Source organism: Oncorhynchus tshawytscha, linkage group LG32 (genome assembly GCF_018296145.1).
Source record: "Oncorhynchus tshawytscha isolate Ot180627B linkage group LG32, Otsh_v2.0, whole genome shotgun sequence".
In the NCBI taxonomy this organism is placed as follows: Eukaryota; Metazoa; Chordata; class Actinopteri; order Salmoniformes; family Salmonidae; genus Oncorhynchus; species Oncorhynchus tshawytscha.
In genome coordinates this window covers 14,376,402-14,391,101 of record NC_056460.1, presented here as the reverse complement: position 1 = coordinate 14,391,101, position 14,700 = coordinate 14,376,402, and the positions used below count along the sequence as shown (strand labels likewise).

General features: G+C 43.8%; 1 protein-coding gene across 3 annotated transcripts in view; it reads left to right on the top strand.

The window, feature by feature from the left end:
* Window positions 1–14,700, top strand: part of LOC112230108 (SH3 and PX domain-containing protein 2A) — a 120,658-nt gene that overhangs the window by 9,316 nt on the left and 96,642 nt on the right. For all 3 annotated transcript variants that reach the window (XM_042310951.1, XM_042310950.1, XM_042310949.1), the window contains exon 2: window positions 2,718–2,798. In XM_042310951.1, the coding sequence (XP_042166885.1) occupies window positions 2,718–2,798 (81 nt within the window). The remainder of the gene's footprint in view (window positions 1–2,717; window positions 2,799–14,700) is intronic.

Sequence of the window (14,700 nt, the reverse complement as noted above, 5' to 3'; positions counted from 1 at the left end):
TGACTATGAAGTGAGTAACTTTGTGTGTGTGTGTGTGTGTGTGTGTGTGTGTGTGTGTTTGGTCCCCTAAAACAATGATTCAGAGTGTTTTGGCTGTGTGGACCAACAGCCGCTCACGACTGGCTGTACTTGAACCATGAGTCAATCTGCAACGCTATTTTAAAACGTTGCTGGAATTTTTTACCCTCATCTGAGAGTCAATGAAAAAATAGCTTTTCAAGGTGTCGAAACAGCACTATTCTTCACAGTTAATCCTATATCAATCCAGAAATATAATTGAGGTGACACCTACAGTATAGGTTTGTTTTGCTTTCAGGTAGTGATGGGCTGTACTAGGCTGTTAACTCACATTCAATCCCATTCACTCCCTGAGGGATGATATTGTCTATTTTAGGTTGGACGATGGCATTAGGTTTAAGCTTGATATTTTGGGCATGGGTTGTGTGTGGTGTGGATATGGACTAGTTCTGTTTTCCATTGTGGTTGCTTTGAGGACAGATCCATCTGTTCTGCTGGTTGGGATGGGATCATTTTAACTGAGTCCGTGACTTCCCTCCCTCCCTCCCTCCCTCCCTCCCTCCCTCCCTCCCTCCCTCCCTCCCTCCCTCCCTCCCTCCCTCCCTCCCTCCCTCCCTCCCTCCATTGGCCCATCCCAGAGAGGTTTTGCTCCACTGTCAAATTAAGCAGCCAAGTGGCATCGGGTGGTGGAGGAGGGAGGATGACAACATGCCGTTCAGGCCAAAAGCATTTATAGAACAACTCACCCACTCACTGGAAGTCAGGGCAAGCCCACACACACTTGCATGAGGTGTACACACACACACACACACACACACACACACACACCAGTACAAGTGCAGGCGGGCATGTAGCTCTTCCAGACCCTCTAAGGGAAATGGTGTCAGATAAAGTCCATATCTATGTGGATTGCTATGATCTAACAGTATGAAGAGATTTGGGGTATTTGGGGTAAGGTCTTTCCTCAGTATCAGACTCATTGCTGAGGCCTCATTCATTCACCAGTTTCTTCATTCATCTAACCTCCCTTAGTTTTGGCTTTCCGTTTTGATTCATTATGCAGTTTCTCGTTCGGCTTTGAGCTGTCAACATATGTTTTAGTATTTGGTGATGTATAGTGTGTCTGATAAAGGATTGCCTACTTCGCTGAAGGTGGAACACAACATGTGAAGTCCTTACAGAATAACTTAACTGTCTGACTACAGACTCTTTAAAGACTCCAGTAAGTAAATTCACCAACCCTCCAGTACCACTGACTTTGGCAGCAGCAATGCAAGTCAAGTGTGATCCTATGGAGTCACTAACACATCATTAGCTAGCATAGCATAGCATGACAGACTTCAAGTGGCCATCGCCATAGGAGTCGCTAACAGGTCCTTAGCATAACATAACAGACTTCCAGTGGCTTTGATGTTAGCATAACATTTCCATGGGAGTGAAAAGGCTAGTGCTGGAGCCGCTACTCGCTAACACAATACAAATCAAACCAAGCCACTGACACTAACCCTATGGAGTCACTATCACGCCATTAGCTTAGCATTAGCATGACATACTTCCAAGTGGCTTGGATGTTAGCGTAACATTTCCATGGGTGAGAATTGTGAAAACACTAGCGTTGGAAGCTAGCCAGCAATAGCGGGTGTCATTCCAGCAGCAACAAGGCCTTTTAACACAGGGCTTTGTTCTTGGAAGTGTATCTTGTTTCAAGTGGCTGATTCTGTTACGCCAGGTCTCTTTCGTTTGGGGCTAATGCTTCTAAGGCTAGCTGTTATGACTGTTCTTGGCAGGTTGCTGCAGGGACCAGTGTGTAAGATGTATTAGGACGAGGGTTCGCTGTGCTAGTAGGCCAGGGGATTAGGGAAACACCTGTGTCTGACATCACAAGGGGATCTTGATTTTCAACATATCATGAGGTGATTTTCCTCTATAGGCATAGTGAAGATGGCGATATTTCATGAGGTGAATTGCTCCTATATTGACAAGTCGACGACATTTAGTGCAACCATAGGCCTACTTCATTTAGCCTATGTAGATGGCTTAATCCTATATCAATCCAGAAATATAATTGAGGTGACACCTACAGTATAGGTTTGTTTTGCTTTCAGGTAGTGATGGGCTGTACTAGGCTGTTAACTCACATTCAATCCCATTCACTCCCTGAGGGATGATATTGTCTATTTTAGGTTGAACGATGGCATTAGGTTTAAGCTTGATATTTTGGGCGTGGGTTGTGTGTGGTGTGGATATGGACTAGTTCTGTTTTCCATTGTGGTTGCTTTGAGGACAGATCCATCTGTTCTGCTGGTTGGGATGGGATCATTTTAACTGAGTCCGTGACTTCCTTCCTCCTCCTCCGCATCATTTAAATTACCGACCCTTCAGGTCTGGAAAAGAACGGCCGGTTTCTATACGTCATCTATCATATAAATATAGTTACTGGAAGGAACAAAGCACCTCAGACAAAGCCCCATCCACTTGAATGGGAATGGCTGTTGTAATTGTAACTCGTGGCTGGGGCAGGAAGTGCAGAGGTTCAATGTGTGGAGAAGGTGAATGAGATCACCATTATGTTCACCCGCTATTACACCTTGACAGATATATGTGCTTTGACCATTGACCTTTGAAGTGCCGGGGTTGTTGCCTTGGTATGCCGTGTGTCGGGCCCACAGTGTTAACCATGCGCTCTTCTCTCACTGCAGGTGTATCTCATCAATGTCACATACTCTGACAACACCTCCCACATAATCTACAGGAGATACAGCAAATTCTTTGACCTTCAGGTAATGTTGACTCTCTCCTTATTCTCTATTATTCATTAAAAACTGCACTACTATTCTCCACACATGGTGTGAGTCAATGAATCAATGTGAGTTTTAGTAATTAGTCTGGGAGTGGGGGAGAGGTACGGTCTGTATCTCTTGTAGCCTCAGAGATGCAGTAGTACTACAACACACACACACACGCATGCGTACACACACACACACACATACACACACACACACACACACACACACACACACCACACACACACACACACACACACACACACACACACACACACACACACACACACACATCTCTGCCTTGGCCCCGAAACGTCAAGGAGCTGCCAGGCTGTTTTATAGTACGAGAGAAATCCACATGGAAGTCAATTTAATGTACTGTAGCATGTTTTATAACGGCCTGCTGAGGGACTCTCAGGTGATGTGTGCGTGTGTGTGTGTGTGTGTGTGTACATACACTCTCTATACCCCTGCTCTTTGCAAGCTGATAGGCAGAGTAGCAGCATAGGTCTTGGGGTCTCCCGATCATTCTGGTCAATATGAAAGAGCCGTACATAGAGAAAGACTGGGGTTGATCTCAATAGCTTTAGTGTGCAGCCTGACAGGAAATGATGTTTCAATCAGGGGAGGAAGGTTCCTACCCTCAAAGGTCCCATTGATAACCAGTGGGTGCAATGGAAAATAGCCTCCCCATTGGAAGTGATTACTCCCAATGTGTAATAAAGAAAAGGTAGAACAATAAACAGGGTTGACTGAGGAAGTTTGTATCTTGGTTCCTCTGCTGAAATGTAGACTATGAGGAGATATAGGTGAGCACACACACTCATATACACACACACCGCATGCACACGCACGCACACGCACGCACACACACACCGCATGCACGCACACACACGCACATGCACACACACACACACACACACACACACTACGAGGGGTTCAAATTGCTGCTTGGGAATTAATGGCCTCTAATGGGTTGTGGATGGTTTCACACAGAACCACTCAGTCACCAATAGAAAGATTGATTTTGTTAGCTTTTCTGATTGAGAGGGCAGAGGTCCTCAGACTAGGTGGAGAGGCCAAACATCCCCTAGACTAAGGCTATAGTTTATTGTGTTGTCAAAGAAAGCAGCATTCACAACCAAATGAATTTATTTATTCAACCTTTATATATGCAGGTTTGTCTCACTGACATACAGTGTTTTGCAAGAGAGACCTTGATATCGGCTAATAATGACTCGCTTTCAGTCTAGCACATCTGGCTATGCAACTGTTAATATAGCTGGCTTTGAGCATCTCTTAATGTCGTTGATAGACACAAGAGTAGGTCAAGTTGCCCCTAACCACTCGTCCAGGGTCAGATGTTTCTTTAAATCCTCCTGAAGTTTAGGTGTTTGGGATATGATTCTCTAATCCTAGATCTGTGGTTAATTAAGGGCACAACTTCTACCTCAAAGCTGAGACACACGGCTGTAGTCAGAGAGACTACCATTGGCAACAACCATGGGTCTTCTCTCAATACTCTCACACAGAGGGATGTGGTTAACTATTAACTAAGCCCTTATGCCAGGAGAAAGGATATACACTGGAAACGTCTGTCTTTCATCTCTCCGTCTCTTTCATCTGTCTGTTCCATCCCTCTTTTTCACCCTGTTGTTTCTAGACAGACCTGGAGCCTCTCTTGTTTAGTAAACATGTATCTGGTCCAAAGAGAGCAGCCTTTGCAAACTCTGGATGGGCAACACCTCTCTGTATCCACAGGCAGGAGCTGCTCAACTCTTACTCACAACAGCTGACGTCATGGCTTTAGAGGGCGGGAGCTAGTTGACTTTGGCTCAGATGGTTACAGTGTGGTGTGGAGAAGGCCAGCGGTGTGGGTTCAGTTCCAGCTCGGGCCACATGCACGGACTGTGTGCTACCTGTAAGTTGCTTTGGATAAATGCGCCCACCAAAATGACCAGCTACTGTGAGGGTGGAGAGTTTCCAAGCCGTGTAGGTCGACAGAAGCACCAGAAGTAGCTAGCACTCTGTACACGTGTGGAATATCCCATGACCTTTGACCTCTGACCTCGCTTGAAGGTAAAGGGTTTGGTGTATTGGTGACACAGGACCAGAGTGTAGCATAAATAAAGATATCTGGCCTCGGTTGAATGGGTAAGGTAATACAACCCTTAATTGCATTTAGAGTACACTTTAATGTGTTTTCTAACTCGGTGAGTTTATGAATGCATTAAGGCACTGGTAACAGGATATATATTAGTGCTAGTGGGTTCCCACTGTAGTCTTTGTGTGCGTGTGCTTGTGTGTGAGTGTGTGTGTGTGTGTGTCGCCATTGCAGAGAAGAAGCTATTAACTGGTAATAGAGAGACCATTCATTTCAAATTATACTAGAATCTCACAACAGGGAACCATCTCCTACTTATTATTTCCCCCCAATTGCTCAGCTTCAATGAAAGGGTTGGTCATTTTTGACAGGGCAGAGGAGAGTAGTCTCTCTCTCTCTCTCTCTTTAATTCTCTTACCTCTCCCCTCTCTCATCTCTTCTCTCTGTCTTTCTTTCTCTTCATTTATCTCTCTCGCTCTCTCTCTCTCTCGCTCTATCTCTCACGCTTTCGCTCGCTCTCTTGCTTTCTTTCTCTTTAATTTCTCTCAATTTAGGGGGTTTATTGGCATGTAAACATATGTTTACATTGCCAAAGCAAATGAAATAGATAATAAACAAAAGTAAAATTAACAATAAAAAATGAATAGTAAACATTACACTCACAAAAGTTCCAAAAGAATAAAGACGTTTCAAATGTCAAATTGTGTCTATATGCAGTGTTGCAAGTACAAAAGGGAAAATAAATCAACTTAAATATGGGTTGTATTTACAATGGTGTTTGTTCTTCACTGGTTGCCCTTTTCTTGGGGAAATAAGTCACAAATATTGCTGTTGTGATGGCACAGTGTGGTATTTCACCCAATAGATATGGGAGTTTATCAAAATTGGATTAAAAAAAAAATCTTTGCAGGTCTGTGTAATTTGAGGGAAACATGTGTCTCTAATATGGTCATACATTGGGCAGAAGGTTAGGAAGTGCAGCTCAGTTTCCACCTCATTTTGTGGGCAGTGTGCACATAGTCTGTCTTCTCTTGAGAGCCAGGTCTACCTACAGTGGCCTTTCTCAATAGCAAGGCTATGGTCACGGAGTCTGTATATAGTCAAAGCTTTCCTTAATTTTGGGTCAGTCATAGTGGTCAGGTATTCTGCCACTACGTACTCTATGTTTAGGGCCAAATAACATTCTAGTTTGCTCTGTTTTTTTTGTTAATTCTTTCCAATGTGTCAACTAATTATCTTTTTGTTTTCTCATGATTTGGTTGGGTCTAATTGTGTTGCTGTCCTGGGGCTCTGTGGGGTCTGTTTGTGTTTGTGAACAAAGCCGCATCATTTTAAGTGGTTGTAGAATTTAACAGCTCTTTACTGGATTTTGAAAATGAGCATGTATCGGCCTAATTCTGCTCTGCATGCATTATTTGGTGCTTTACGTTGCACACACAGGATATTTTTGCAGAGTTCAGCATGCAGTCTCAATTTGGTGTTTTTCCCATTTTGTGAATTCTTGGTTGGTGAGCGGAACCCAGACCTCACAACCATAAAGGGCAATGGGTTCTGTAACTGTATCAAGTATTTTTTGCCAGATCCTAATTGGTATGTCAAATTTTATGTTCCTTTTGATGGCATAGAAGGCCCTTCTTGCCTTGTCTCTCAGATCGTTCACATATTTGTGGAAGTTACCCCCCTCTCTCCCAATCTCTCTCTTTATTTATTTCTCTCTCTGTCTTTTCTCTAACGTTCCTTTTCAGTAGTTCAGTTTGGGTTATGTGAGTCCAGAATTGAAAGATTGATTTTTCTCTCACTTCACCTGAGAAGTGGACAGGCCCCTATCTAACAACAGGGCACGGGATGGAAAGAGAGGGATGAGATTGGATGGAAAGAGAGGGATGAGATTAGGTGGAAAGAAAGAAAGAGGGACTGTTGTGGGGTGAGTGAATGAAACGACACAATTTGTTCCAAGAGGAAGAAAATACTGTTTTTTCCCAGAAAAAACACACTCACTTCCGCACTTCATACTTACCTCAGCTTGACTTGATATATTTAGAGTTAAACACTTCATACTTACCTCAGCTTGACTTGATATATTTAGAGTTAAACACTTCATACTTACCTCAGCTTGACTTGATATATTTAGAGTTAAACACTTCATACTTACCTCAGCTTGACTTGATATATTTAGAGTTAAACACTTCATACTTACCTCAGCTTGACTTGATATATTTAGAGTTAAACACTTCATACTTACCTCAGCTTGACTTGATATATTTAGAGTTAAACACTTCATACTTACCTCAGCTTGACTTGATATATTTAGAGTTAAACACTTCATACTTACCTCAGCTTGACTTGATATATTTAGAGTTAAACACTTCATACTTACCTCAGCTTGACTTGATATATTTAGAGTTAAACACTTCATACTTACCTCAGCTTGACTTGATATATTTAGAGTTAAACACTTCATACTTACCTCAGCTTGACTTGATATATTTAGAGTTAAACACTTCTAACTACTTAACATGTCGTGTAAATAAGTCCCTTCTAGTCTGTGGGAAATTGTACCTTCCATTGCTCTCAAACTCATTTCTGTACCTTCCCACATCCTGTTGATTCCAGTTATGACCAGTTAGTCGACTACTCTGTTTCCAGGCGTCTGAAAGGAAACCAGTTGGAACAGGAACTAAGTGTGCCCATGGGCACTGGGAAGGCCAAATACATTGATGGGAGCTTCTATTGCTTCTTATACCAACTTTATAGTAATAGTGACACTGAAAACTCCTTTAATCCGACATATATCTTCAACATATCAAAACTCTCAAGTTTTAGTTGAGGTTGTGATTAGTACGTGGAGTTTTTCCCAGTTAGGACAAAGTCCCTTCCCTAATGATGAGTAGCCCCTGTCATTTGAGGAACCTCTGAGGCATCTGTGAATGGGCCTGTGTCCTTCAGTCTGGCACAAGGCAGGTATTTTATAAAAACCCTTCTTCTGAAGGAGGGAACTAACAGACTGACTGATGTTTTTATGAGGCTCTCCTTCGTTTTGTATTCCTCTCCACATCCCTCTCTTTCCTCTGTTCGCAAGTCTCTCTGACTGGCCATGGCTTCTGACGGAATCTTTAGGTTTCGGAATGTTAATGCTAGGACTGACGTTTGACAAATCTTTCTCAGTTGAATATTTGAGATTGTTTATTGATAAAAAAAACATATAGATATTCACATATTTTTCCTTGCATTCCACTTACGTCGTCAAATTCCACTTGCATAGTTGATATATTTTATGCCCTTTGAAAAACATTCACAAAAGCCTACTGTGTAGCCAGGACCGAGGCAGCCCATATTCAATTCAACTCCACTCAGTAAATTATACAGTATCCCTCTGCCAGAGCTTTCAAAACGAAGGTCGCCCAAAAGTAGAATCCCTTACCCTCGGACTGTTTGATTGAAACACATCTAGACCACAAAGCAATATTGATATGCCATCTCCAAGGATGGACGGCTGAATGGCTTCAGCTCCCTCGGCTCCCTCGTTCCTCTCGTCCTTGTGGGTGCTCTTTGGATGTTCTGTACTGTGCTGCTGCGCTAGGCAAGGCAAGGCTGGGCCATAAGGGTTCCCATTGTCTGGGGGTCAGGAATAAAGGACTACTTTATGAGCCCAGAGTGGAGAAAGAGGGAGGGAGGGAGAGAGAGAGAGAGACAGAGCGAGATGGAGAGGGATCAAATCGAATTGTATTTGTCACATGCTTTATAAACAACGGGTGTAGGCTGACAGTGAAATGCTTACATACCGGTCCTTTTCCAACAATGCAGAGTTAAAGATTAAAAAACGAAAGATAAAAGGAAATAGAAATAGTGACACTAAAATCACTGTAAATAACGAATAACAACGAGTAAAAATAACAAATCAAATCCAATTTTATTGGTCACATACACATGGGTAGCAGATGTTAATGCGAGTGTAGTGAAATGCTGGTGCTTCTAGTTCCAACAGTGCAGTAGTATCTAACACGCCATCTAACAATTCCCCAACAACTACCAAATACACACACATCTAAAGTGATGGAATAAGAATATGTACATATAAATATATAAACATGACTATATACAGGGAGTACCAGTACCGAGTCAATGTGCAGGGGTACGAGGTAATTGAGGTAGCTATGTACACTACCTGTCAAAAGTTTTAGAACAGCTGCTCATTCCAGGGTTTTTCTTTATACTATTTTCTACATTGTAGAACAATAGGGAAGACATCAAAACTATGAAATAACACATATAGAATCATGTAGTAACCAAAAAAGTGCTAAACGAATCAAAATCTATTTTATATTTGAGATTCTTCAAATAGCCACCCTTTGTCTTGATGACAGCTTTGCACACTCTTGGCATAAGTATCAAATATATTTTGACTTGTTTAACACTTTGTTGGTTACTACATGATTCCATATGTGTTATTTCATAGTTTTGATGTCTTCACTATTATTCTACAAAGTAGAAAATAGTAAAAAATGAGTAGGTGTTTTAAAACTTTTGACCGGTAAGTGTACATATAGGTAGGGGTAATGTGACTAGGCAACAGGATAGATAATAGACAGAAGCAGCAGCGCATGTGGTGAGTGTGAAAGTGTGTGTGTGTGTGTGTGTGTGTGCCATCAGTATGCATGTGTATGTGTGTGTTGGAGTGTCAGTGTAAGTATGTGTGAGTGTGTGGCTAGAGTCCATTGTGTGTGCATAGAGTCAGTGCAAGAGTGTTAGTGCAGAAAATGGTTTATACAGGTAGTGTGGGTAGCTATTTGATTAGCTATTTAGCCGTTTTGTTTAGTCTTTTGGCTTGGGGGTAGGAGCTGTCGTGCCTTCTTCACAACTGTGTGGGTGTGTACGGACCATGATGGATCCTTAGCGATGTGGGACACAGAGGAAACTTGAAGCTCTCGACCCGCTCCACTACAGCCCCATCGATTTGGATGGAGGCGTTGCTCGGCCCTCCGTTTCCCGTAGTCCACGATCAGCTCCTTTTGTCTTGCTGACGTTGAGGGAGAGGTTGTGTCTGCCCTCCTCCCTCCTCCCTGTAGACTGCCTCATTGGCGTCGTGTCGTCAGCAAACTTAAGGATGGTGTTGGAGTGAGAGAGACCCAGATTGGAGTGTTTTTCACCGGCGGGATAGGAAAGACAACTACACGTCAGCCAATCGGGCACTTCACAGGACAGAACGGCACGGGTCTTCGCTCAGGTCGGGATGGAGGGGGGAAATATGTAGCTGTTTCCCACAGCCTTGGCACAAGGGCTTAGGAGAGAGAGCTAAATTTAGGATGAATAAACGGAGTTCAGTCCGTTTGTGGGACGTTTCATCGTGGCCCAAAGCTCACACTGTGGCTAAGCTGAGGGAGAGAGAGAGGGAGAGGGGGCGCTGGAGGGAAAGAAAGAGAGAGGAGAGAGAGACCCACCCAGCCTTCGTTGTTTAGGTTAGCAGCACTAGTGTTTCTCTACTCTGTGGGTGTGTGGAGGAGAAGGAGATTTCTGTGTGACTGCTTTGTGTTCTCTGTGAAGAGGTTGAGAGCCCCTTGTCAAGGACTGGAAGTCATTGTGTGTGTGTGTGTGTGTGTGTGCGTGCGTGTGTGTGTGTACATACGTGTGTGCACACACAAAACAGCAGTAGTTGGAGTCAGTCAATCCAGAAATGTGATATTAACAAATGGAGTATCCCCTTTGACAGTTTTGACAGTTACATTTTCAGCAGCTCCCAATTAAGAAGTGCTAGGAATAAGAGTGTGTGTGTGTGTGTGTGGGTGTGCGTGCGTGTGTGGCAGAGAGAATCCTTGCCTGTTTGCCTGTTTCTATCTTTATATGCTATAGTGTGTGTGTGTGTGTGTGTGTGTGTGTGTGTGTGTGTGTGTGTGTGTGTGTGTGTGTGTGTGTGTGTGTGTGTGTGTGCATAACACATACAGTATGTACACCACTGTGTGTGCCTGCTTGCCAGTTTCACACTCCAGTTTCTCATTGCCCTCCAACACTCTTTTGATCGAGTCATATATTTCCAATGCCTTGCACCGGTCAAACAACTCTTTCCTGTTTACTTCTCCAATCTAACCACCTGTTATTAGAAGATATATGCCCGCTGAAAGACTTGGTCTGTAGCTGCCTGGCTATCTCTCTCCCTGTCTGTCTCTTTCTCTGTCTCTTTCTCTCTGTCTCTCCCTATCTCTGTCTCTCTCTTCCTCCCTCTTTTTCCCTTCTTCTCCCTCTCTCCCTCTGTCTCTCTCCCTTTTTTTCTCTTTCTCTCTCTTTCTCTACTCTTTCTCTCTCTCCCTGTCTCTCTCTCCCTCCCTCTTCTCCCTTCTTCTCTCTGTGTCTCTGTCTCTCTCTGTGTCTCTGTCTCTCTCTCTCTCCCTCCCTCTTTCCCCCTTCTTCTCTCACTCCCTCTCTGTCACTCTCCCTTCTCTCACTCCCTCTCTGTCACTCTCTCTTTCTTTCTCCCTTTCTCTCTCGCTCTCTCTCTCTCTATATATATATAATTACAGGCCTCCATAAAAACACTTGAAAGATTTTTGCCTTAAACATCAATAGCTAGTGCTATGGCTTGCAGAGTGAAGACTGTCAAGGTTTCACAGAAATGTCCTTTTGGATTTGATAAATAATACTATTTTTATTGGAGGAAGGTACATCACTTTGTCCGAGAACACATTGTGTATACGGTTTTTAGTTTGCAGGGTCGGTCGCAGTGGATAGACATTATACAGAGTTGAAGGTTGGTTGGAGAAATTGTACTGTTGTGCCAGTGACCTCTGAGTATAGTATGAAATAGCAGGGTTACATTTACAGCTACACCTCAGACAATGTGGCTTACAGGAAATGGAATACATACCCATACATTAATAGGGTTTGTCCTGATCAGGACAAAGGTTCAGGACCATACCCATATAGGCTACAGGTACAATACTCAAGAGAAGCGATCATGAACTAGATTCAGCCATGGGCCGATTTTGTCTTGAGCAGATGGTCGGGGGGGCCTGAACATAATTACAAATCATTTGTAGACTGCAAATTGACCGCAAGAAGCCCAAACATATATAATATTTGACTAAAACATAATAATTTCGAACCTTGCTTACATTTGAATACGATCACATATACTGAGTATACAAAACATTAGGAACAGCGTCCTATTACAACAGTTCGTCAGGGCGTGGACACTGGTGACGGAAGCGTTCTACAGGGATACTGGCCCATGTTGACTCCAATGCTTCCCACAGTTGTGTCAAGTTGGCTGGATGTCCTTTGGGTGGTGGACCAATCTTGATACACACTGATTGAAGTGGATTTAACAAGTGGCATCAGTAAGGGATCATAGGTTTCACCTGGATTCACCCGGTCAGTCTATGTCATGGAAAGAGCAGGTGTCCTTAATGTGTTGTACACTCAGTGTATATCTCTCTATTATGAGTGGGAATACTTTGGTGCAGATTTCCAAAATGAAAATCACATATATAATCACGTATATGAATGTTTTTTTTTGCTCAGAAACCTTGGAGGGCCGAATACAACAACCCGCAGGCCAGATTCGGCAGGTGGGGAACCCTAGTTAACTCTGGTCTGACATATAAAACCACGAAGGACCTCTGTTTGACGTGTCTCATGCCACTTCCCTGGTATCCTATCCTCCTTTGCTATAGGTAGGTTAGCGGACCAGGCGTCCTTCTATGCCATTGTAATAGCAATAGCTCCTCTCCAGCCTCCAGCCGAACCCTTGGCTAGTGTTAATGAACAACGGTTCAGTCAACAGCAGTCCTGTCTGTCTGTCAGTACACGGCTTCTCATCACTACCTCGTCAGCCTGGGACGGCCCTGAACCTGGCTTCTCACACAGTGGTTCACATCGTTAATTATAATCCGGCTCTCTCTCTCTCTCTCTCTCTGTCGTTCTTTCTCGTTTCCGGTCTCTTCCCTTTCTTGTTTTGAGAGGGAATTTTCAGCTAATCCGAGGCCCACTCCACCTACAGGTCAAATGCATTAGCTTACGCACAGCTCGGGGCTAGAGACTTTTGAGGATGGTGGTCTTGTGAGGATTTGTGTGTGTCTGTGTGTGTGTGTGTGTGTGTGTGTGATGTATCGCTGGTGCTCATCCCAATTACCCAGCCAATCTTTCTATTACAGATGATCCAATTCCACTCTCTCTCCTCTCTCTCTGGCTTTCCCCCTCAAATCGGATTACATCTGATGGGGATAGACAGGGAGAGCTTTGAGGAAAGATCTTCAGTTCAGGTACAATATCCCTTTTAGAAATACTCTGACAGAAACACTACTTCCCATGAAACCTTTGTTTATAAAGGTATTTTGCAGGACATACATGTTCAAAATAGCAGCTGGCATTCTCAACCGTGTCCTATGACCAGATTCTCAACTCTGCCCCACTTTTCATTTGAACTATATTGTCTTATAATAAAATAGACCTGAAATAACCCTGTTTTTTTTTTGTGGAAAGGAGAAAAATGCAACCTCTGTCAGGAGTCTCATTTCCCCTCCACGCCCTTGGGAGTGCGGGCAGAGCGTACGGGGCACACGCCAGGGGCGCTGGCATCCCTTCCTGCTGCCTCTCCCTCTGGGCTTGTGGTCTGGCCACGTGGCTCAAAGTTTGTCCTGATTCCAAGCATGGAAACTCTGAGAATGTTGGCTGAGCGCTAGGCTAATTTAGGTACCGTTACAGGGCTAAGGGCTCTCTCCCTCTCTCTCTCTCTCTCTCTGCACTCAACTGTAAGATGGCTGGCCTATTCTTTTACCTTTAACTGAAGCAGAAAGCTGCAGTTGGTAACCTGAAGCCATGTTCTTCGCGCTTTGGTGGGGTTTGTGCCCAATGGCCACAGAAGAAGAGGATGTTCTGGATCAAGGGTAGAGTTAGTTGTGGTCAGGAACAGGGTGGCAGGGTTACTGGAAAACTACCGTCAAAGCTTTCAGGATTGACGGCAACATTTACTGCCATAACTACATTGATTTCAGACCCCTTGTCTCGAGTACCAACCTTCTCACACTAAGACAGTGAGACATGATACTGGTTTTGTTTCTCACAGTATTTAAGTAATGTACTATGATGGGAAGGGTTACCTTGGTTTCATTGCAGTAGATACACACGGCAACTAAAATAGTTATTCCTCGACTTGATGCCTTTAAATTAGGAGCCGAGATCCAGAGAAACTCAAACCACTGCACTTTTCCCCCTTCTCTACTCCAGTGTTTATTTCAGCGTTTCTCTCGAGTTCTTTCATCCCATGGGCTCATGCGTTCTCAAGCACTGCGTGAAGTAGAACAACCGCAAGACAGGGTTCACCTGTGTGTTATAATGTACAGATCTAGACCCAAAGATCCATTGGGTCTTTCCAGTTCCCACGGTTCTGTAATAAAGCCTACAAAAGCGTGTTAATGACTAGCCCCAAAACTACGGCACCAAGCCTTGGAATACAGTAAGCTTGAAATTCCAACCCCTGGATCCCATTCCCCGTTCCAATCCATGGTATGATGATGATGGGCTTCCTAAGACTTCCATAGCCTTTCCCTGGAGTCTTGTTCCAGGCCAAGGCCGGATCTGGAGTCTGGAAGCTGGAAGAGGAGAGCTGGAGCTGGGAATGATAGACGTTACCTCATCTCAGCACCTGTTGCCTTGGGACTGGGGAGCTTCAAGTGGAACCTACAGGGTTATAACCTAACAACACTCCCCATTGACTTTACCAGAATATTGCCAATTTCTCCACTAACTCGAATCCATACATCACCTCACCCCCTTCTGAAAGGGGTTAATACATGTTCCATCAAG